We start from the raw sequence: 24321 nt of genomic DNA on the forward strand, positions 1-24321 counted from the left end.
TCTGGGAGACCCTGGTTTGAATCTCCATTGTGACATAGAAGCTTGCAGAGTGACATTGAACCAGTCACACATTCTCAGCCGGTTGTGAGTATAAAATGGAGGACCGAAGAAAGATGGGATATAAACAAAGTCAGTCAGTCAATCAATCAATCCCCCTAGTGCTCTTTTCCTAATGCGAAATAGCCCTAAGGAGCTGCTGTTTGCTTAGAGAAACTTAAGTATTTAGGATTTCCAGTTGGCGGGGAGAAAAAAAAAAGTCCTGCTCCTTTAATGCAGGCATAATGTGTGGAAATGGGCAGCTGAAGGTTTGCATGGCATGGAGGTAAGTTGACATCCCTGGTAAATAACATTTCATTAAGCCTCTGTTAAAGAGATAGGACATTTTTTCTTCAGGAACTGGGAAACTCTACATGTGCTGATGACTACACTTTGGTTTCCCCAATAGATTAACTAAATGGCTTCCTCAGACCATTTCTAGTTTGGGAAGGTGGTGCAGAGAGAGAGGCTTACATCTCTTCCCCCCACCCTGCACCAAGGTCCCAATTCAAACTGAGCCCACGTGCCCCTGGGGGTTGAGTTCCAGCATGGGACTCTGGGCACATGTCTGACCCAAGGTCCTTTAGGCAGCCACATTTTTGTCATATGGACTTTGAAATATGAATCATCCCTAAATAACCATTCAACTCAGTGATGCTTGCTTTTTGCGTAAAAGATGCACAAAAACCTATTGAGCATGCGCTGGTGATAACGGCTAAAAATGCTTTAGACTTGGTGCATGACATGATGTATCTTCTCAGTATATTAGGTGAATCTTGCTGTTTTAATATTCTCATGCTTCTCTTTTAATTATTGTTCATGCTTCCAATGCGCAAATAAAGGGTGTTCCCCCTGCCCCCAGAAATGCTTCCTGTGTGTGCCTCTGCCATAGGTGGATTGTAAGAACCAATACAATTTCACTAAAGCATGCCCTTGTTTTAGGAGACACGAAAGCTCAGGAAAAGTATACTGATGCCTACCACTTTAAAGCTCTCTTGCATCACAGCAATTTGCTTACAGTTGTTACTTGCTGCCTCTAATGCAACATTCTCACTATACTGAGGTCCAAGTGCTCTCTGCCCACCAGCACCTCTGTACCACTCCAAGGTCATTAAGAGTTCACCCTCCCTAACCTTTTATGTTTTTGCCTCTCCCGTCTTCACAGAGCCTGGTTGCTTCTGATCATAATTAACCTCAAGTGGCTTCATCTATTATAGTCTCTTTTGTGTACTTCCCTCTCTCTTGCTCTAATGCTTCATTCTCAGGATACCTGGGCCTTGCACAGCTCGCTGGATCGGGAGAGCGTAAGCATTTTACAATGCAAAGATGTACTAAATGTTCTCTCTGGTTTCCTAAGAAAACTAGCCTCTTTCTTCTAACCCTGCCTACTTCCTCCCATCTAGTTTCTCTCTTAGGAATATGAAGTGCTACAATAGTCCCCTTTCCATGCTTCTAAAGAGGGAAGCTGCTTTGCCACAGCTATGCTAATGTGTCTACTCGAAGAACCCTTGAACCAGTCCATTTTATATGTGCTGAAACTCATAGGGGGAAATCAGCAGGCTGGTTTGGAGCACAACAACAGAGGATAGAGGACAAGCCCAGCACCTCTTCACCATTCCCGATCTTTTGCTTGCCAAAACAGCCTTTTTAAAAAAGGCGGTCAGACTAAAATTACCTGTATGTTTGTATAAGTTCTACTTTGATTCTACATCAATGAGGTCCAACATGATCTTTGCCGCAAGTAGGAGTGATGCTCAAGTAAAGTACAATCTGATTGGATGGTACCTAAAGCTTATAAAATGGCTTTGCCACTGATAGAGAAGAACAGTAAGAAAATGATGATAGTTGTAGGAAAAATATCCTTGGAACATTCTTCCCCATGCGCCCCCCCCCCCCCCCGCATTTTGGTAAGGGGTGTTACCCAGAAGACTAAAATTTGCTTTTGTTGTAAAAGTTGTAATCCTTCCTCTGCATTAGGACTGTGATTCCAAGTCTTTTTGTCAATCAAATATGGCCACTGCTAGGTATATTTGATGTTATTTTGGCTTGTTTTATTTTTTAGGATATTTGACTTTCGTCTTGAACGCCGTTCATGTTTTAGCAATTTGTTTTTCACAGCAAATGCACTGACCCTACGAATGAAGTAATGTGGGTTATCTGCATAGAATCTAGAAGACTAGTAATCGGTTTGGAGCATTTTAGCTTATCTGAGATAATTGCTCCAAGATAATACAGAGATATTTAGTATATCAGTTAAGGAAGTAATCTTGATGCAGAGGAGATGTGTGTTGGGGAGAGTAAAATAGTTATACACTGGAGCTGTGTGAAGGGGCTGTGAAATGCCAGAAGGGAAACTTTAGCCCATTATAACCTCTCTAGGTACAAGACTGGCTCTAGAAGGCAGCTCCAGCCCATTTCCATTCTTCGCTGCCCTCTGGTTGCAATCCTACAGAGTTTTAGACTGGAGAGGTGAAATTGACAGAGCCTTGGAGGAGGTGAAGATGAAATTAACAAACCTAAGGAGCGCTTTCCACTGGCACTGTCTTTTAAAACAATGCTTTCCGGCTAACATTGTCTCTCCCTACGCTTGATGAACATGTGCCGAGACATCTCATGTAGAGAGAGTCTATGTTTTAAGCACTTTGATGGTTCATTGAACTGAACTTCCATCGCCCACAAGTCTGATTTCAAGACTAGTGATTAGGAGACATGTAACTGCTCTGGGGCTTATGAAAAATATTTTTGCACAGGCGGGACACTGGAACAAGTTTTAAAAGATACAGAAATCAAGATATGAGAAGTCCCACACAGGGTGAGATTCTCAAAAGTTCATCAGTTCTAGAACTGTGCATTTTAAAATTTGAGTTATCCTGTATATTACATACATGGCCTGCTTGCTTCCCACTGACCCACAAGAACAAATTACTAAAATAAGAACAATGCATTTTTCTAGCACCTTTTAAATATTTTCTCTCCTTACACTGTTTTCCTTTGGTTCTTCCCACAAGATCCATCTTAACAGAAGATTCCAAATACATTAGAGAAACGAGTAGTCAAAGACAGTTTACTATTTTTTTTTATTTTTAAATAGCTTTCCATAGAAAAGGTTAAATTGCACACATTTTTGCAGTTTTTCAACATCAGTAGGAAACAAACCCCACACCCAAGGCATTGAAATGGAATAGAAAATGAGGAATATGTTTGAGGGAGAAAGTCTTGTCTGACTATCAGTAATTTTGCAGTGATCTTGAAAAGCTGTGCAAACAATATGTTTAGAAATACAACTAGTTTTTGGAGCAATTTCATCAGAAATAAATAAGAGTACCTCTGCACTACAAATTTAAACGGATTTGAAACCAGTTTCACTGTCATATTTTCCATTAAGGAACTCGTGGAATCGTAGTGTTGTGAGCCTGCTGAGAATTCTTGGTGGAAAATTCTTTCCCATTTATTGAACTACAGTCCCCAGGGTTCCTTGGCTGGAAGCAAAATCTGTTAAACAGGTTTGAGAATTAAACACACTTGCATTATGTTTTCTCTATGAACATGTTCAGAGAGAGAAAGAGAGAATTCCCACCTTGTTTTTTATGACAAGTAAGCTTTGCAGGTAGATTAACTAGGTGTTACTATTGCTACACGCAAACACTGACTGCGCCCTGTGGTCTGGAAGTTCATATTTTGCAAATAAAAATAAATCATACTATTGCCATCTAGCAAGTCTGCCTGGCAACAAAGTTTTTGTGAGTACTTTGGATGGTTATGACTCTTCATAGCCTTCTCCTTTGTGTACAGATAACTAGAGGACCCAGGCAACTACCTATCTCCAGAATCTTTTCTTTTTTACAGTGCAATGCTAAAACATAATTACCCCTTTTAAACCCATTGACTTCAGGGGATTTAGAAGGGTGAAAAGCTGCTTAAGATTGCACTGTAAGACATAAATCTGCAACTGGCCTCTGGGCTTCCGGTTGCTGTCAAAAAGAGTGGAGGTCTTGAATTATAGCTTGCTTCTAATGTTGCCTGTATGGAGACTAGGGCCGTTTTCACACATCCTTAAAGGGACGTCACACAAACAGAGTGCTGGTGATGTCTCCGTTTGCAAAATGGATACAGGCTGTTTGGCTTCCATTTTTTGGGTGCCTTTTCTGGGACTGCGGAAAGTGCAAACAGAGACGTCGCCAGCCTTCAGTGAGTGGGCTGTCCCTTTAAGGGCATGTGGAAACAGCCTAGATCAGGACTTCTGTCAATCCAGAAATTCAAGACAACTTCAGCAAAATTGAACAGACTTGCGCCAGCTGAGAAAAGCTGAAGCAAATTCAGAATCCTGAATGTATAAGTCAAACATGTATTCAAATGCCCAATTAAAACATTCAGATTAGAAGATGCAGCACTTGCTGGTTTGAAGTTGCAATGAAGTTATTGAATGCAACCGGAACCTACTGAAATCAATGGCAAAGGCTCGAGCAGATTTTAGGGGAAGCATTTTGGTCGTGAATTTGAATTTGGGATTCAAATTAAAGATTTCCGTTTCTAATCCTTTTGTGTTGTTTCATGCTTGTAAATTCGGCGTGCAATGCTGAGTCCCAAAGTACTGAAAAGAGCCAAAGCACCACTGATTCCCCAGTGATTTAAATCTTTTGATTTTAACTGGAGCAAGTTGCCACATTCTCTGACTTTAATTAGACTTATATCTTTATATGGACTGCATTAAAATTCCAAATTTTACATTTGACAAATTACTGCAATTTGCCTCAGTTATATCCAAACCAAACACCAGATCTATTTTGCACAGCGACCCCAATTGCACTTTAGTTCGGTGCTCTCCCTTCATTTAACATTCGGGGTTTTCTTTTACAACACTGGCCTAGACTCATTTTTATTTTTCAAAAAACAAGCAAAGAAAAGTACACCTATCTTCTGACACAATTAAGGCATCTAATATTGTTCCTATCAACAGCAACAAAATGCTTCTATTTTTCTATTTTTTCATTAACACTCCAAATAAAATCCAGTATTCTAACTAGCTGTAAATTAACAATGTTTCCAATAAGGAGTGAATTAGAATTGCTCTAACTTAAATTCAGGGGTGTCCATCTTTTCCCCATTATAATATGTTTCTGATTGCCATGTGATTCACAGACCTACTTGCTCTATAGATTAAGACAAGGAAGCTCTGTTGATTTTAATGGTACTATTTTGCCTTATATCAGCTATTCTCAGATTGTTATGAAGTATGAATGTTCTTTGCCTTTCAATTTTTTCAGGCACTCTGAACCATCCATGCCGTTTTCAGAGGGAGAAAATACTAAATATTTCCTGTGTAATATTCTGACATTCAGCTCCTTGGAGGCAGGCAACGTGTTCTAAATTTGGGACATGCCCAGCTTCTTAAGTTTTGGGGACTGTATGCTTTGGTACTTAGCTAATCATGGTCTCTGTGTGGGAAGTCATTTACTCATGCCACAAAGTGGATGGAGGGGTGGATGTTTTAATACCCAAGAGACCTGGAACAGCTCTTCTTTAGGAGGCTAACACTGAGGGAACAGGTAGCAGAGGCTGGTGAAAACATAAGATATACTGGGAAGTCAGCGAACAGATCTTCCTGGCATTTTAAAAAACTCTGTTACAGCAGCTGACACACGGGCCACATGAGGAATGGAGAGGGCATTTAACCCTTTCATCTCTGCACTGTTTTGCAAATCAGACCCAAGCTCCCCACACTATACCCCTAAAAGAAAAGGTCGTTTCCAGCTTTAAATGGCTAATAGTAAGTCGGGGCTGGTTCAGTAGCCAGGTTGTGTGTGTGGGAGGGGAGGGTTAAGTTCTTGCCCCATGCAGCCCGGATCTGAATCTGAGCTCTGCATGGCTAATTTAAAAAAAAAACAATGAAGACAGTGACATCTATCATGTCTAGTCTGACATTTAAGTAAGAAGTTGTTGCTGCAGAAGGAAGAAATGTTGGGACAACTTCAAGGTACCCAGAACTGTAGTCCAGATCTTCAGAACCCATAGGTTAGAGGGCCACATTAAATCCTTATGGGAGCCAGAGCTACCAATTGGACACCCATGTTCAAAGCTGTGGTCATGTGCACTCTGAGGGGGAACAGTTAGTTTTCTTAGGTTAAAAAAAAATCACATATTTTATTTCAAGAATTTTGAAAATATGATATATCCCCCTAACAGAAATGCAGTATCAGGAGATTATGTGGACCATGTGGAACAAATGAGATGCACATTGCACACATACACTCTTATGCGCTCTCTTTCATATACCTTACATATAAACCATCTTTCTTTCAGCTTCAGTGTTCTGTCTATAACAAGAATAAATGATGAATTTTTGAGCAATGAAGTGAGGAGGGTTAATTACTTTCAATACTAAAAGTGCTATGAAATAATCACGTCAAATCACATCCCTCTTGTCATGATAACATGAGCACAGTATTAATATTTATGGCATAAGACAATTAACAAAATTTGTTTTTTCTGTTCTTGAACGAGGTACTTAATTTAGTGATAATTTGGTGATAGTTACCAACATTCAAAATGTAGCATAAGAAAACTTCTTTTCTAATTCAAATGATTGTTTGGGCAATGTACCTATTGCATTCAAATAATCTGATGGGCATGTGTTTTCTTGTCATTGTGAATAGATGTGGTTATGTGTATATCAGGGACCAATTGTCATATTCACCATAGAAAAACCTAGAACCTGGGCTTTTGCCCCAAGGGAGTGGCCTCTCCCACACTTGGAAATTATGGGAATGGTCTGATGAAGCGTATGAGAATATTAACATTTGAAAATTCATAATGTTGGCTGGCATGCATTTAAAGGAGATGCTGGTATGTAAAAAGCAAATTAAGTGCGTCTTGTAGAAGTCCGGTTGGTTTTCCCTTTGGCAAAAAACAGTCCATAGAGCTTTACCTCATTCTATAGCTCTTTTAAAAGGTAACACACAGGAAATATTACCATGTTCAGACAGAGAGAACTTCAGTAACTACTGTGGCTATGTGCATATTTTAATTTATTTGAATGCATGCAAATTTTAAGATAACTATTGACTAACATTCATTCTGGGCTAAAAATACCTAGTAGGGCGGCAACCCCAATTCTAGGATAGAAGAATAATAATAATAAGGCAGAATGAAGCTGTAGATTCTTCCATTGTTTGTCATTTCCGCTGCATACACGGTCTGTGGCCTATAACAGTCCTTAAGTCTAGAGCCACTGAAAAATAGGAACATTTTTAGCCAGCACTAAACTGTCACTCCGGCCGGGAGCTAACACCCTACAAGGCATTAACTAAAGCAGATAAATATTTTAGTAGTTTCCATAGCCGCCTCACCAAAGGAGAAGAAAAATGTAGCCCTTCATAATTGGTCAGTTAAGCTCTCAGCTGATTTGGCGGAGTCTGTCATACGATCACACAAATTCCTTCATAGCTTCCAGTTAGAAAAGGGTAGAGTGCTTTGTTACTGATCCAAAACTTTAGAGAGCCAAAACTCTAGAGCCATGCATCTTGTCTAGGCTTCACACATTCAGTCAAGATTGCAAAATGGTCAAGGATAGGAAATACAAAAATAAGTCAAAAGGACCATCTAGAGAACATCAGGTCCCCTTGTATAGTGTTTTTTTTTTTTTAATCCTCTGCTGGCAGAATTCCTCCTTGCATATTTCATTACGTTCCCTCTGTATAACAAATGCCTGATATACTTCAATCTTCATTAACATTATTAGAAGCAATCCTCATCCCACCAATTCTTTACTGATTTTGCCCAGTAGCTAAATATATACGTTTCTTAATAGATATAGATATATAATAGGCTCTATTTTTAAAAGCCCGTAAGATCTCCTCTAGCTGATTCATTTCAAAGTATACCAATTTTAACAACTAAACTAGTCCTAATGTAGACAGGAGGTTGCAACTCCTAGAATACAAGTGGGAAATGTATTTGCCTGCTATTTAACTGTCACCTAGAAATTATCCCTTGGTAGAAACAATACAAACACACTCACACAAGAAAGGGAGGGAGATGGAAAGACCAAATGGATATAAGAAGGAAGAGGAAATTGCAAATGATCTAAAATGTTCTTAGTCGCCAGAAAAGGCCAGCTCTTCCATCTTAGTCAAACATCCTCCCTTCCCCTACAAGGAAGATATGCCCTTTTCAATTCCCTAAAGTAGAAAAATTCATATTTCTTTAAAAGAACACAAAAATAAGTACTGTATTTGTTTGTCGTTGTGGGACACAGAGTTTCCCTATATGTGTTGCTTTCAAATAATCCAGCTAAATTCTCTGGCTCTCCCCCCATCCCCAACATTTCTGGTCCCAAATAATAAAGATGTCTCATTTGCCAGAGGATTCTCCAGTCTGTAAATTCCTGCAGTTCTGGGAATATCTTATTCATACAGCAGGTTGGTCTGGGATGATCTTGAGTCTTCTAGCCAGGGATCAACCTTTTATTAAAGACAACCAGCATTGTTCCAGTCATTCATTTCTGTCTGCAAAGAAGGGTCGCTGAGTTCAAACAGAGGATCCATGTTGACAGAATTCGAGAGGTAATCATTTCTTCCTTCATCCCAAGGGTGCTGAAGGAAAGAAGTCGCAATTAAGGTTTCATCAAAGTCCAAACTGTTCTGATTGGATTCTGTTAGGATGTAATCTTGTCCAACTGGGCACCATTCCTGTGGACAGTCAATATGCCTTCCATGCACGGTTAGGTCTACATCCCTTGTTATCGGGCTAATAGGAGGAGTGATCTCCAGATCCTCAAAGGTGGAGAAATCACCATTTAAGGTGGTATCAAAGATAGCCTCCCAGTCAAAGTCACCTTTCAGAGACCCAAGTTCTGTCTGTTCTTCCTGAGTAAGCATAGGGGAACTGGAGAGACGGGCTGTCTTGTACATCCGTTTTGGTAATGGCTGTTTGCGTTTATGGCTCATTTTCCCATCTACCAGGTTCCAGTTCTGGTCACTGGTGACTTCCTCAAACTCTTTAAGCAGTTGTTGAGACTCCATATTGATTTTCAGGATGCTGTTTTTCCAAGAAGTCGCTGCTTGGTTAGCAGAGGAACTGGAGCTGGCATCCTGTTGGACTCTGCCAGTAAAGGCTGGATGGATCTGCACTGGGGGCATCCTGCGCTTCTTGAATGCCCCATTCATCAGTCTGTCTGCATACTGAGGATCGATTTTCCAGAAGCCACCTTTCCCTGGTTCATCCTTCTCTCGTGGCACCTTGATGAAGCACTTGTTCAAGGACAGGTTATGCCTAATAGAGTTCTGAAATCAAAAGAATTAAACAGAGTTTAACTTTGGCAGCTTCAGAAATGGACTCATTCAAAAAGTAGGTTAAGTAGTCCTGTTTGGCATAACTGCAAGCTGAAGCTGCAATATGCAATTATGAAAGTCTTTTTAGCAACAGAGCAAACAGTAGTGGTTAAACAGCGAGACTATCAGATCTGGAGTAATTTTACAACCCTATGGCTAGGAGAAATATGACTACAGACAAAGAGACGGCCCCCTCCAACCCAACACACCTTAAAAATGGATTCACATGTCTTTCTGTTCCATCGTGGACTTTATCAAAACCAAATAACCGTATTTACCCAAATGAAGTAGATGCAAATATATTACTAAGATCCCATTTAGATCACTCAAAACCCAATAAGAATCTGGCAACCACTAAGAATATGTTTCTTTTGCTTTTGTTGAATATACTTAATGTCCTCATGGTATGATAAGAAGAATGCTTGCTTGATTTTACAATTCTATCATTTATCCTGAACTCTAAGGGGGAAAAGAAGCATAGAAATCTTAGGGAATGTCTACCAACAATGTAGGTTTCCCTAATTTTCATATAAACTTGACAGCCTTGGATCTTAAATTGCCGTTTTGTGAAGTGGTCTTTAACAAAGAATTCTTGGCACTCTTTGAAAATTACAATTCCTACCCTGTTCGCTAGTTGCAGTGAACACTGTAGCCCTGTACACGTTACAGTGAATGTACATTCATCTGTTTGCAAGAAAGAGCCAGCCTGAACTCACTTTGCAACTGGAACCAGGAATCAGTACTTGGATAAATGTGTCATTTGTATCACACAGTAAGCTATACATGCATTGAATGTAACATGCGAATTACCTAATGCTCATATTAAAAAACAATCAACTGTACATTGTACATAGATTGAACATCCACTGAACATCCATTCAACTTGTGAACATGGTTATGTACAATCTGTGTACAGTACACACTTGATTTTTCTTTGAACATGTATCAATTATCATATTATATTCAATGCATGTACAGATGAGTATGTGATTTAAACCCCACATTTATCTAGGTGCTGGCCTCCGGGTTCATTTGTAAAGTGAATGCACATTGGCTCTTTCTTACAAACAGATGCATGCACATATATTCAGGGTGTCCATGCATTCACTGTAATATGTAAACAGAGCTCCAGTATATTTGGAACGAAGCAAAACAATAATCCAGTTTCAATATGTACTGTAGAGCTTGCCTAAATAATAATATATAAAATGTGAGGGAGATCACACAGGAATATCCATTTCTTTTACCTGATATTCTGCAACTAGCCTTCTGTCTACCCATTCATACAAACTATTATGGTCTTTTTCAGAATCTCTGTGTAGAATGAACATACAAAAGAGGGGGAGCAGAACTGCAATGGCAAGCTACCCTCCCATCCTGCATGTGTTAACTGGTATAGATTCAGCACCTATGCATGTACAAGTGTATACTGTATATGTGATCTGTATGTGTGAGCAAGAATCCTGAAAAAACAGTTTACTGGTCATGTGCAGAAAAGTTTGTGCACATGTGCTCTATACATATTTATTCATACCTCACCTTTCTCCCAACTCAGGGACCAAGGTAAGTGAGAACAACAAATACTGTACAAAATACTGTACAAAAATAATCATCTCTTGAAATCGTTAAGACATACCATTAAACAGACAAGCCAAAGCCATATCTATAACCTTCAAGCTGTGTCATAAGCTCCTTTTATAGCTGTTTTACATCCTTGAGGGCAGGCCCCACAGGTGGTCCTTCTGGGATGCTGTTCCACAGCAGTGAAGCAGCAACACAAAAAGGCCCAGGTTAGAATGGGTTATATTCTTGAAAACAAGGGGACTGCTAAGAGACCCTGCAGTGAAGAGTACTATTGCTGTATAGGTTCATATCAGGAGACGCAATCCTTAAAATATGTAAACTTCATACCATGAAGAGCTTTAAAGGAAAACATCACCATCTTAAATTGGACCCAGAAACAAATAGGTAGCTGGTTAAAAGACTTCAGGATCAGTGTAATATCCTGATGGGCACCCCTTGATAACACCAGCTGAAGATTCCGAATGATTCTCAAAGGTAGCCCCATGTAAAGAGTGCCTTACATGTTTCAAAATCAAAAAGAGTCCAGTAGCACCTTTAAGACTAACCAATTTAATTGTAGCATAAGCTTTCGAGAACCACAGTTCTCTCCGTCAGATGCATGGAGGGCAGAAAGAAACTGGTCAAATATAGAGGAGGAGAGGGGAGGGGAGGAGGAGAGGAGGGATGTAAATGCATAAGTTGAGATTGCTGCTGCAATTTTGTTCCCTCTCCTCACCCATACAGTCTCTCCATACAGAATGTCTGAGTGATGGCCCTAGACAAAAACGCTGGAGTGGGAACAGAAAGAAAAAGAGGGTTATGAGTTAATGAAGAATAACTGAAGGAGAGTACCATGGGTTCCACCAGAGAAGCCAGGAGGACAGCGCTTTCCTGACTGTGTAAAAGGTATTCCACCAGAGGTTGTTAATTAGTATTAATGCTAGTAGTAATACTAGCATTTTTTCTGGGGAAAGAGGTGGTGGAACTCTCAAGAGGAAAATGAGGGAGGAACACACAGGCCCCCTTACAAAACAGCCCCCTTACAAATCTCTCTGTCTGGAGATCAGGGGGGTGGGGGGGCGGCACCGGTCACGAGAGGTGCCGTAATTCCGTTCCACTGCGTTCTCGCTGAAAAAAAGCCCTGATTCTTCTCATCTTTTAAATCTCTCTGGGAGCTTTTTAGATGAGAAATGGCTAATGTATGAAAGAAGGAGGGTTCTGTGAGGATACACCCAAATTATCATGAGAAAAAGTGAAGGAAATTTGTTCATTAACTTCCCTACTTTAAGCCATAGCCCCTACTAGAGAAGCCCACATTCTTGTTCTCTGTAGATGGAAGGGGAGGCGAGCAAGAACAAGCAGTTTCTATGGATGCTGCTCTCCTTGCTCTCCTGTACTGCTGCTTAAGAAAAAGAAGCTTTTATTTCCATATACTTCAACTAATGAAGAGTAAATGGACTAAAATAAAAGGATAATGCAAGATGCCCTCCATATTTCCTGACTAAAAGAGCCACTTAATCTGACACAGATGGGAACACAATACAAGACACCACACACACTCCAGCCTCTTGGGATATATTTGCACACTCATCCGCAACACATATTTGTGCACCCATGTGGCATCCCTGGGTGGACCTGGGCTTTGTTCTTATGTTCATCCTCTGAATCACCATCAAAAAAGAGAGAGAAATAATAATAGCGCTGAAAACAACAACACAGAGAGTGCCAAAACTGGAACATTTTCTGTTCCCATAGAGCTACTCTAAAAAGAATGAATGTGTGTGTCTGGAACGACGTGCACAATTAGAAAGGACACTCTATTATTAGGTAAATAACAACCTCTTATACTATACAAAGCCAAGAGGGTGTTAAAAGATTGGATATGGTAAAGGATTGCATTGGAGAGGGCTTTTTTTAAAAAAAAATGTTGCCTAGATATCTTTATGCTTATTCATCCATAATCTGTATTGCCAAAGAGCAAAAACAAGGCTTGAATGCCTAGAGGGCTACATAAAAAATCCATTCCTCTAGGCTGAAACTCTCTGGGCATTTTGGCTCCTTTCCAAAGCACACAGCTCCCACAGGAATCTCTCTCCATCTCCCCCCTGCTTATGGGTGGCATGACATTTTGACTCTACACTTACAGGAACTGGGGCAGGCAAGGCGGGTGAGAACATGGCGATGCCGAGAGAAAAGGAAAAGAAAAGAGAAATTCCTGCAAATGTGCTGGTCGCCAATGAGTCAGAATTTACTGTTTAATGAAATTTTACAAGGGTCAGAGACTCCCCTTCCACTTGGTCTAGAGTCACGTTAAAATTGTTGGAATTGTCTATAGTTGATTATTACCCAGCTAGTTAGCATATTTATCATTCTTCCCTGCAAAGATCAATCAAACCATCTGCATCTTTGCAGAGAGGGTCAAAACACTTTTTAAAAAACAGGAACAGAAAGTGTGTGTGGTGGGGGGGAATATCTTTGAATCTCACAATCACACTTCGCAAAGGAAGACAATATTCAAGCATCTTTCCTGTCGGTATATATCTGCTTGTATAATACCTTTGTTACTTCTAGGAATGCAAAAATCTCCCAGCTATTTACTCAGGAAGAATCCCGTAAGATACCTAGTGGATTTATAAAGAGGGTATCAGATGACATTCACTGATCTTGCCTGTCATTGATTCATCTGAACTACTCGATGAATGTCCTAGATGTCATCGCCTGCATATGGAAGCCAGGAAGATGAGAGTGCTGGATCTGAATTTTGAAGTTTTCATCTCAACATGAAATATAGTACTCTTCCTATCATTTATTCCCCAACCTGTGTTCTCTATCTGTAGAACAGGATCCATACACTTTACATGGTTGTTGTGAGGATGCACGACATAAGATACATAAAACACTTTGCATATTAAAAGTGAAATTTGGAGGAGCAATGGCAATACAATCAATATTTTAAGTTGATAAGGAAAAATATGCCTCCATGTGTGGCTCTCGTAGCCATCCTAATGCATTCTACCATTTCCACAAAACAACTTTGCACCCAATAGGAGCGCCTCCAAATACAAATACCCTTGGCCTCTCCCACAGAACACCATCTCAGGATGATGTTCAACGAGGCTATGCGTCATGTGTCTCATTTACTGGGCTCAGAATGGGCTTCTTTCCTCTGTTTATACACTCATGTTGATTTAAGCCCAGATATTATGATCAATGAACCACCAGTTCTGGAGCACCGTGACGACACTTTCTGTTGCTGCTGGTGCATGCAGGGTGAATCTTCCATTGTGGGTCATCGTACTCCATTGGGAGCACACAGCATGATACAACAACAGGATAGCACCCAAAATATAGATACGGTATTACTTTTAACTTTTTAATTATTTATACTTTTGAGACTTATGGTACTCTTGCATATGGTACCGCTGGTTAGGATGTAGTAAACGTTGAGTGCAATCCTATGCAGAGTTACTTAGGGTGGAATAATCACTGCTGGTGTGGTGGGGAAAGCCTTGGGACATCTGAAATTCTCCAAAGTTTGCTAGGTGGCTACAGCATAACTAATACTGTTGCAAAACTATATCCTATTGTGATTAATGAAAAATTTGAACAAAATAGTGGAAGTATGTATTAAGAATGGAGGTAAAAGGGCAAGAGTACACAGAATGTTAAATTTTAATTTTAATTGGAAGTATATTGGGGTGTATATTCCAAATTTTCAACCAGAAATAGGCATGATTCCCCAGGATGCCTTGTGTCTGTTTTCTTATCAGCTATTGAAAGATCATACAACATCGGTTACCTTGCCCAGAAGCTTGCTCACTTTAACATTTCTCGCCTGCTGAGGCTAGCATTCAAATGGTTACAATACTTGCCCGAGTAGCTTTGATGCCATGCATGTCAAGAGGTCCTGCTTTGTGCAGTCACGAAGCTAAAGACTGACTTGGGACAAGACTGCCCCTTGGTGAGTTTCACTTACACCAATTTAATTGGGAAGTTATTGTGCACAGAGGAAGAAAATTAGGGTATTTCTGGACATATTAGCAGCAAAAGAATAAGCAGACAGGAGAGAAGCCAGAAGCACTTTTTTTGGCAAGCATGTGACCTTTCTAAATAGATTCTCTTAGGGAATCTGAAGTCACAGTAGCCAACGTCATGGAACTCTGGTTAAGTAAACAGGTGGTGGTGGGACAGAGTGCCCTCAAGTCAGAGTTGACTTATGGCGACCCCTGGTGGGGTTCACATGGCAATAGACTAACAGAGGTGGTTCGCCATTGCCTGCCTCTGCAACCCTGGGCTTCGTTGGGGGTCTCGCATCCAATTACTAACCAAGGCTGACCCTGCTTAGCTTCTGACAAGATCAGGCTCACCTGGGCTATCCAGGTCAGGGCAAGTAAACAGGTAAGGGCCAGAATAAAATTTATAGTGATCAAAGGTGTGCTTCCAAAAATTACATCATTGTAGCAAGAGATCCACCGCTGTAATATATGCTACCCTGAGCTTGTTGGAAGAAGGTGGGGATGTACACATGAACGTCTCCACAATCAGATGCAGTCAACCTCTGGATACCAGTGCCAGAAGGCAGCATCAAGGGAAGTCCTTAGCCTCTGTGCTCTGTTGTTTGCCCTGTAGAGTAACTAGTTGGCTACCGTGTGGGACAGGATGCTGGACTAGATAGCCAACTGCTCTGATCAGCAGAGCTCTTCTTATGTTCTTATGTTATGTAATGAATAATGCCAAGAATAGCTTACCATAGGGATAGCTTGTATCATGTTGTGATTATTCCCCACCAGTAGCCCGAAAACTCTGTTGAGCAATTCTGTATATTACAGCTCAGGACAGGAATCATTCAACACTACCAGGTTTGGGGCAGCATCTGTGTGTCTACTGTATCCTGTGCTCCAACTGTGTTTGCCCTGTGGGCAAGAGCATCTTACGTCACCTAGCAATTCAGAGACCCGGTTGAGGGTGAGGCATACCTAGGAAGGGTTGGGACCAAACACAGCCAGATGTGCTGGCAGCCTCTTGGGAAATGAGAAGAGGCAGGAAGCAAAATTATGATGAGAGTCTGTTTGATGTCATCACAGCAGTCCAGTCCAGCAGTCCAGTAGTTAAATGACCTGCTGCTCATGTAGAAGGGGAAATGACTTTGGCCATTTCCACACGTCTTACTGGCCTGTGGAACATCGCATGAAAGACCTGGAAGACAGCATCTTCTCACGCGAAATCATGCCAGGAAGATGCTGTTATCCGGGAGTTTTGCACGATTTTGTGCAAAACTCCCGGATAAAAGTATCTTCCTGGCACCATTTCGCATGAGAAGACGCTGTCTTCCGGGTCTTTCACGCGATGTTCCGCAGGCCGGTAAGACATGTGGAAACAGTGTTTATTTTGGCATAAGGCTAAGGTGGTCTTGGTGACGTTGCTGTCAGTGACTTAGAGCTATAGTTACTCTGCAAGCGTTGCCCTGACCATACAAACGATAGGAATGTGAGACATAAGGATGCCTGGATCACATGTGGTCATAGTTTTCCTTTGACTGATATGTATTTCTGGGTGGGGGTGGGGAAACAGTGCTTGCACCATGGAAGAAAAAGACCAATTCATGGGGAGAAAAATGGATGTTTGGAATATGCTGGTTTTCAGATCTCTATCAGGTGCTTGGGAGTGGGGGGAAAGCATCACTGTCTTGGGAATATTTGAAGGATGAATACAAGACCATGAAGCTTGTAGATGGCTACAGTAATAGAGTCCAAATAAGCATCTTCAAAAAGCCTGGTGACTGATAATCCTTATCTGGGGCTCATGAAAGGCGGGGCTCTCCCCCTACCCAGACTTAAAATAGGTCAATCTTAGAAATTGCTGAACCTGATTTTTTTAAAAACCCTAAGGAGAGAAAGACATGATTTGCTGGGTACTGCACACATTGGGAATTCAAGGTAGGGCCTGGAGATCTCCTGGAATTACAACTGATCTCCAGATGACAGCTATCAATTCCCCCAGAGAAAAGGGCTGCTGTGGAGGGTTGACTCGATGGACTTAATATCTTGCTGACATCCCTCCCCTCCCCAAATCCTGTCATCCCCAGGCTCTACCCTCAAATCTCCAGGAACTTCCCATCCCAGATTTGGCAATCCTCCTAGGTTGAGAAGAGGATGCCTCAACTGGGAAGCTTGCCAAGCTGCAGAGGAGTGCACTTTTCAGCATTGATAGCTTAGGTTGTAAGACAGAGCTCACTGAAGACTAAAGTCCTTATGGTTTCATGATGATTCTTCAAGGAATTACTGGAAAATTATTATTTCTTTGGGTTCGACTACTTCAGAAAGTAAATACATCTGATGAAATATCCCGTTCCATCCAGCCTTTCTGTCTCTCTTTATTTCATTCCCTGATGTTGCCAGTGCTTTTGATTTCCCTATACCAATGGACAGTGGAAGTGGAAGTGGAAGCAAAGAGATAAGGGACAAGAAGATTCATGGAAAACTGAATGGCACACTCTTAGATACAATCAAGATTCACAGGGCAATCCCAAGGAAAGCTATAGCCTTCTAAGGCTGATTCCGCACACATTGGATAATGCACTTTCAATGCACTTTATCAATCGTTTGAGGTGGATTTTTTGTTCTGCACACGAAAAAATCCATTCCAAATGATCTATAAAGAGGATTGGAGGTGCATTATCCAACATGTGCGGAATCACTCTAATTCTGCGGAAATCAATGTATTTAGAAGGCTGTCACTGCTTAAGATTGCACTGTCAATTCCCAATGCAGGTATCCTAGGGCCAAATAAGACATGATCTTGGGAATCTTGTGAACAGATGCTCCCATTATTTGTGAAAGGTAAACATTAGTGTATGGGGACCCAATTTGAATCACAGTGGTGATATAGGTGAGGAGGCAAAAGAGGAAGGGCCTCTTACAGTGCAATCCTCAGCAGAGTTATGCCAGCCTAAGGCCATTGAAGTCAATGGGCTTAAACTGCAGTAACTTTGCTTAGGACTGCACTGTTTATATCACGTGTCTCATTAACTTCAAATGTTAGCACTATGGGGGAAAGACAGACCCATTCCCTTGGCCTGTTTTTCCCCCTTCCAGGGCTTACAGCTTGGGATGGAATTGGGAAGGGCTGGTTTCCCACCCCAGCAAAATCATGCCGGGGTGGGAGAAGGCATGACCCCTCCCTCTGCACCATGACTCAGTCCAAATCAGGGACCTGTGTTGCTATTTCCTTCTAAAAATGCTGAAAAGATTTGGTCACAGATACCCCATCCTCATATCTAGCATGTCTCTGAAGAACAATTGTTGTTACTTTTCATACCTTATGACCACCAAGACAGAGATGCTCCTGAGCAAAAATCACATGTGCGCTGAAATTCAAAAGAGGCATGTTTGCCCCCTTTCTCTCACTAAATGGAGCTTCTGTGCCTCCTGGCCTTGTAGACTCCCCAAGTATAAGTGACTGGACTAGCAGCAGACCCTTCGGTAGCTGTTGGAGAATCAATCCTGCAATGTTCAGGAATATAGGCAACCAGCCATTTGGCCACTGCACTTCATCTTCCCACCTCCTTATCCTTCCACCTGTTTTCTTTTTTCATTTCATTTATTTATACCCTGCTTTTCTCCCCAAAGTGGCTTACAACATCACTCGCCCCGCCTACATTTTTTCATCATAAAAACCACCCTGTGAGATAGGTTAGGCTAAGAGAGAAAAAGAGAGTCTGGCCTGAGGTCACTCAGGGAGCTTCCATGGAAAAGTGAGGATTCAAACCTGGGTCGCCCAGATCCTAGCCTGGGACTCTAACCACTACAACGCACTGGCTCTCCTTATCTCGCCACCTGTTTTCTTTCTGTTCATGCCCACTGGGACGTTCTTGTTTCTACACTCTTTATAGAACCTCTCCTACTCTAGAACCTCCTTACATGCTCATAGTTTCTGTGGTTTCTGCAGTCTTAGAAAAACGACCATCATTCCCCCAATCATGCTTAGCCTGTGTCCTGCAAGGGAGAAATAATAGATAATTGCTGTCTTTACAATGAGAAAATGCCTGTTTACGTTTTCCGTCTTCTAATTTACAGCAACCTCTGTGTGCTACCAAATGCTTACTGCAGGCAAAACACTTTGATAGGAAACATACCAAGCAACCATAATTGCACCCTGGGGGAAAGAAAGAGTAGAAAGCTACAGCACGAATACTACCATAGTTTATTTGCTTTCTAGTATTATACAGGGAACATCAGGAGAATTCGTCCTCTTTTCTCTTGGCACAAAAAATCCCTGTGGCCTGACCAGTCATGTAGCAATACAAGCCCCCTGTCCTGTCAGATGGCAGAACTGAAAATTAGGGAACCTGATCTTAGCTGTGTGAGGAAGAATGATCCAGGAAATAGGATGCAAGTGCCCACATTAGGACTAGAGAGAACCTTTCGATGACTGATCACAGATTTTTATGGCCTCTACACAAGGAGGTTGCCTTGACCTGGATAGACCAGGTAAGCTTGATCTTGTCAGATTTCAGAAGCTAAGCAGGGTCGGCCTTGGTTAGTAATTGGATGGGAGACCTCCAATGAAGATCAGGGTTGCAGAGGCAGGCAATGGCAAACCACCTCTGATAGTCTCTTGCCATGAAAACCCCTGCCAAGGGTTGCCATAAGTCAGCTATGTCTTGAGGGCATCTCTCTCTCTCTCACTCGCTCTCTCTCTCACACACACACAGATTAGAGAGCACTATCTCAGCTTCTTGAGTGCCACTCTCTTGTATGTAGCACTCCTCTCCAGGGGAATTGTTAGGATTAAAAACCATTGTGAAATCGGCAGTGACAGCAATAACAAGCCATCTATGTACAGTTTGTGCTGCCTGTTGGTGTAAATAGGATCCGATTATGCATATGCATTATGTTAATACTTACGTTTCACTTCAGTTATATTTTCCTTGAACCATAATGAAGCATAATCAACAGGTTCTGTCTGTTTGGTGTGGTGGTTAAGAGCAGCGAGACTCTTATCTGGAGAACTGGGTTTGATTCCCCACTCCGCCGCTTGAAGCCATCTGGGTGACCTTGTGTCAGTCACAGCTTCTAGGAGCTCCCTCAGCTCCACTCACCTCACAGGGTAATTGTTGTGGGGATAATGATAACATACTTTGTAAACTGCTCTAAGTGGGTGTTAAGTTGTCCTGAAGGGTGGTATATAAATTGAATGTTGTTGTTATTTATTATTATTATTATTATTATTATTATTATTATTATTATTATTATTCCCCTACAGGGGCACCAGTATGCATCACAAAACTTCATCCACATGACTGACAAGCCTTGGTCCAAAGGCAGACGCCCGAGTGGGGAGGGACACAGCCACCTACCTGCCATGTGGGGTCGGCATGCCGGAAGTAGCAGAAATTGTCTGTAATCCACTTATAGATGTCTGAGAGGGTGATTTTAGTTTTCTTACTGGCCTCCATTGCCATGCAGATGAGCGTGGCGTACGAATAAGGAGGCTTCACATGGGGATTGGTCTTGTAGTCTATGTCTTCCAACGGCTGGCCTTGCAGGTGTGCAGTCCTGGAGGTGGAGGAGGAGATGGGCTTGCCTGGTGTGTGGGGCATCCCCATGCAAGCTGGATCCCCAGCCAGGGGAGAACACGGCGCAGCTGAGCCAGGAATTTTGTGATAACCATGGGGATCTGTGCTGCAAGGGGACGAGGATGATTTGCCCATGTTGGCATTGATGATGGAGAATTCTTGAAGCCACTGTAAGCTGGTCAAGCTGTCGTCCAAGTTGCCGGAATCCACCATGCTGCTCTCCTGACCTTTCTCTTCCTCTGACTGCACGTTCAGCCAGTTGTCAGTCATGTCAGTACAGGCCAAAATAGGAAGGTCCAGCATTCAGGAATTGGGGGGGGCAGGAAGGGGGTATCAGGGGGAGGGCAGAGTGACAATCCTGCAAGGCAATATGAAGAAGTTCAAGGTCCCTAACAACTGGGGCATCTAGCAAACACACCATTTAGCAGGTTGTTTTCTAGCCCAACAGTCTAAAAGAACTGCATCCAAATATATCCTTAATGTACCCACCAGAGAATTGAGTCACAGCTGGATGTAGGAACTCAAATCAGCCCGCTTAACTGTCTTGCTTTATGTGGACCACAGCAGTAAAACTGGATGGAATTGATCCCAAAGGCCACCGTCTCCCTGTCATTGCAAGATTTTTTCAGAACGGTCAAGAATCTTATGTTCCTTGTTCCTAACGAAACTTCATTAAAACCCAGATGGAAGCATGCAAATGAAATAAAGATCAGGACCTCCTTCTGGGTAATAATATTTCCTTTGATCCCTTAAATGCCATGAGTAATGACAATGACACCCTCCAACATTTGCCTAGTTAATTGGAGCAATACAAAGTAGGTATTTGATTTCTCACTTCAGGCACAACAGCTATCGTTCTTAACAAAGTAGCATATAGGTATGTGAACATTTAAAGGCCTTTGTTTGTTGTTAATAACATTTAATATTCTTGCCATCAAAACCAGTAGACAGTGGAGACGTAAAGTCCACTCCTCCCCCCCAACACTTAGGATTTCCAAAGCTATGCTTGGGATACCTAATCAAAATGGAAAATCCGTTTCCAGCAGCCACAATCTATAACTTTAAGCCCTTTAATTCAAGGCAACTGGTACCAACCTCAATATCATGTGGATATTAGACCTATCATTTTCAACAGAACTAACATTCACGTAACGTTTTTAAGGATGGGGCATTATTCCTGATAGGAAGCATTATTGGCTTAAAGCCATATGCTTAGGCTCAACTGGCTTGTGGATCAAGTGGTAAAATTATCCCAACACTGCTTTAAAAATCATATATTTGCAAAATATAACCTACCTTACAGAAGGTGTTTAGATTGGAGAGTCAAAAACCACGGCTATGGTGAAACACTTGTCTTTATATTTTCACCCCCCCCCCCCACTAGAACATTTTAAAGATGCCAACCATCTGAACATTAAACACACAAAGCTAAATCAAAGCACCAAACATTTTATGGCGAAAGCTGTTACAATGGGTATACTTGGCACTCGATTGATTTATGGGAAGGCGCTACACCAGGGCAACAAACCTTAACGTACTGAGGCGGAGTATAATTTCAAAGCTAACGCGATGAAGAAACGGGGCTAACCTTAATCCAGGACCCTCCCCTGGCTGACCTAAGAAATAAATAATTCCGTTTCTCTTACCTGATCCTACCACGAAATCCCACCGCTGCCAAATATTTACAGCTAAAGGGGACCGTTGCGCGGGGTTTTAAAAAGGGGAGGGGGGTCAATTTCTCCTTTTCTCCCGTTGGATAAATTATTACGCCTCGCTCTGCCAGAGCCCTTTTATCGCGGAGCCGCTGTGATTTGTAAGCAACAGAAGGACTGTCAATAAGTAGCTGCTCCAAAAGGCTTCTCCGGGTGCTATGGAGACGCTCCGCCCCTATAAACAGCTTCCGCCCTTCCCATTGGCCCTCGGATCTCCATGGTGAACGCAATGGCTTGGCCGTTTGGCTCCCCCCGCAGTTCTGCTACTTTGTGCGAACTTTAACAGCACCCCCCCCCCCATCGGCCGCCCCATCAATCTCTCTCCTCTTCGGGCCACCCGTTTATTTGTAGTCACGGGTCGGGGGGCGGGTGGGGGGAAGCCTCAAAAGCCCCGCGGAAGCCGGCAGTTCGGGGCCCGTCTGGCGTCCCGCGCGCGCGGCGCTGGAGTGGGTGTGCGTGCGCGCGCGCCCAGGCGGGAGCGGCGGTCGCGCCTCTGCTTTGCTCGGGGAGGTTGATTGGTATGTGGGAGCTGCGCAGAGGGGGCGCCTGGGAATGATTGCTGTGAGTTTCATTAAGACAAATTAAAGTCCACTTGAAACGGCTCCCAGATGCCCATTATTCTTCGGGATGCTAAAAGAGAAGGGGGGGAGAGAAAAAAAGAAAGAAAACGCGCCCAAATCCTGCCAAGAACAATCAACCCAGCAACCAGAAAGATCCATGCCCTGGCCAAGAAAAGGGCCCCTTTCCAACCGCCTGCTCTTTCCTTTCACGAGGGCAAATCTCCACCTTGGCCGTTGGCTTGCCCAGGTTTCTTTTTCTTTTATCCCTTTAAGCATCCAGCGGGCATTACCTCGCCTTTGAAGTTCCGTATTTGTGAGAAAGCGATGGCGAGCGATTGCGGGAGGAGGGGAGGGTATTCATGTGCAAAGGTCTTCGCTCTTCTTGAACCTTTGCCATGGCTGAATTAATAGTTACCCTTTCATGCTGCTAAGAATTTGGGACCAAATTGATTCCACGTGTAGCTCCGGTGCAGTAAAGCAAAGTTTTCCCCCCGGGATGGGATAGGAAAGCTCCCCCCCTCCCCACACACCTGCTTCAATTCTATGAAGCTGTGTTCGATTGACCTTTGGGCAACCTGAAGTAATGAGATCAAAGAGGGGGGAAGGTTGGGGGACAGAAGACCCTCAATCAAAAAGATTGCTGGATCTTTCACCCCTTTTAATTAAGAGGACTACAGCCTCTGTGATTCATAAATAAATAGGAAACTTGGGTCCCCTCGTGATCACAGAGACACCAGCCCTTGTCTAAAGTGCAGAACATTATTGACAAGGATATTATTAGATTTTTATCCTGCCCTTCCTCCAAAGAGAAGAGATATTTGTATGGTTCCCTGTCATTTTATCCTCAAAAGAAGGCTGTGACCTACAAACCCAGGTCACCCAGGTTTGAACTGAGGTGCCCCCCCCATCTAAGCCCAAGTCTATTCACACACCTAAGCACCTACACGCTCATTCCTTTCATAGCCCATGAATTCCTGCTTGAGGTACTATCCTGCAACTGGAAGCTGAGCCTTCTAGCTCCAGGCTGGTTGATACTCTGTTACTCAGCTGCTCCTCTCTGCTTTCTTGTGCTGATATTTCAACAGCAGGCTGGTGGTGGTAGGGTTGCCAGCCTCCAGGTAATGGCTGGAGATCTCCCAGAATTACAACTGGTCTCCAGGCCACAGAGATCAGTTCACCTGGAGAAAATAGCTACTTTCGGAGGTGGACTCTATGGAATTATGCCATAGCAAGGTCCTTTCCCTCCCCAGACCCCACTTTCTCCAGGTTTCTCCAGGATTCACCCCCCCCCTAGATATTTCCCAACTTGGAGCTGGCAACCCTAGATGGTGTCCATGTGACCAGGTTAACCAGTTGCCCCCATAGTCCCTGAAATCATACCTAACAAGGATAGCAGGGGAAGGAAATAATAAAAATACTGTAACTTGCCATAGTAAAATGTAGAGAACAGCTTTCAACATCTTGCTTTTTCTTTGACCACCAAAACATATCAGAAAGACTTCCTCGGGGCTGTTTTGGAAGTGACAGGAGAGGTCCTCAATATC

At 42.5% G+C, this 24321-nt stretch overlaps 1 protein-coding gene across 2 annotated transcripts; it reads right to left on the reverse strand.

Moving 5' to 3' along the window:
- Window positions 1-3094: 3094 nt before the first annotated feature.
- Window positions 3095-23099, reverse strand: FOXJ1 (forkhead box J1). 2 transcript variants are annotated; one of them, XM_054978592.1, is made up of 3 exons: window positions 23068-23099; window positions 20287-20863; window positions 3095-9317 (listed from the first exon to the last, which is right to left on the reverse strand). In XM_054978592.1, exons 2-3 carry the CDS (start codon window positions 20806-20808, stop codon window positions 8502-8504), a joined length of 1338 nt encoding a protein of 445 aa, XP_054834567.1. In that variant the 5' UTR covers window positions 20809-20863; window positions 23068-23099; the 3' UTR covers window positions 3095-8501. The 2 variants fall into 2 exon arrangements, with proteins under 2 accessions (XP_054834567.1, XP_054834566.1); XM_054978591.1 differs by lacking the exon at window positions 23068-23099 and adding an exon at window positions 22152-22293.
- Window positions 23100-24321: the final 1222 nt, after the last annotated feature.

The sequence above is a fragment of the Eublepharis macularius genome, chromosome 4 (assembly GCF_028583425.1).
Source record: "Eublepharis macularius isolate TG4126 chromosome 4, MPM_Emac_v1.0, whole genome shotgun sequence".
Lineage (NCBI taxonomy): Eukaryota > Metazoa > Chordata > Lepidosauria > Squamata > Eublepharidae > Eublepharis > Eublepharis macularius.

What these genes read in the sequence shown, in the direction of transcription:
- FOXJ1 (XM_054978592.1), bottom strand. Translation starts at nt 20,808, where the DNA reads ATGCTGGACCTTCCTATTTTGGCCTGTACTGACATGACTGACAACTGG. An exon ending in ATGCCGACCCCACATGGCAG is followed by an intron (nt 9,318 to 20,286) that starts GTAGGTGGCTGT and finishes TTTTGATTTCAG; the next exon opens with AACTCTATTAGGCATAACCT.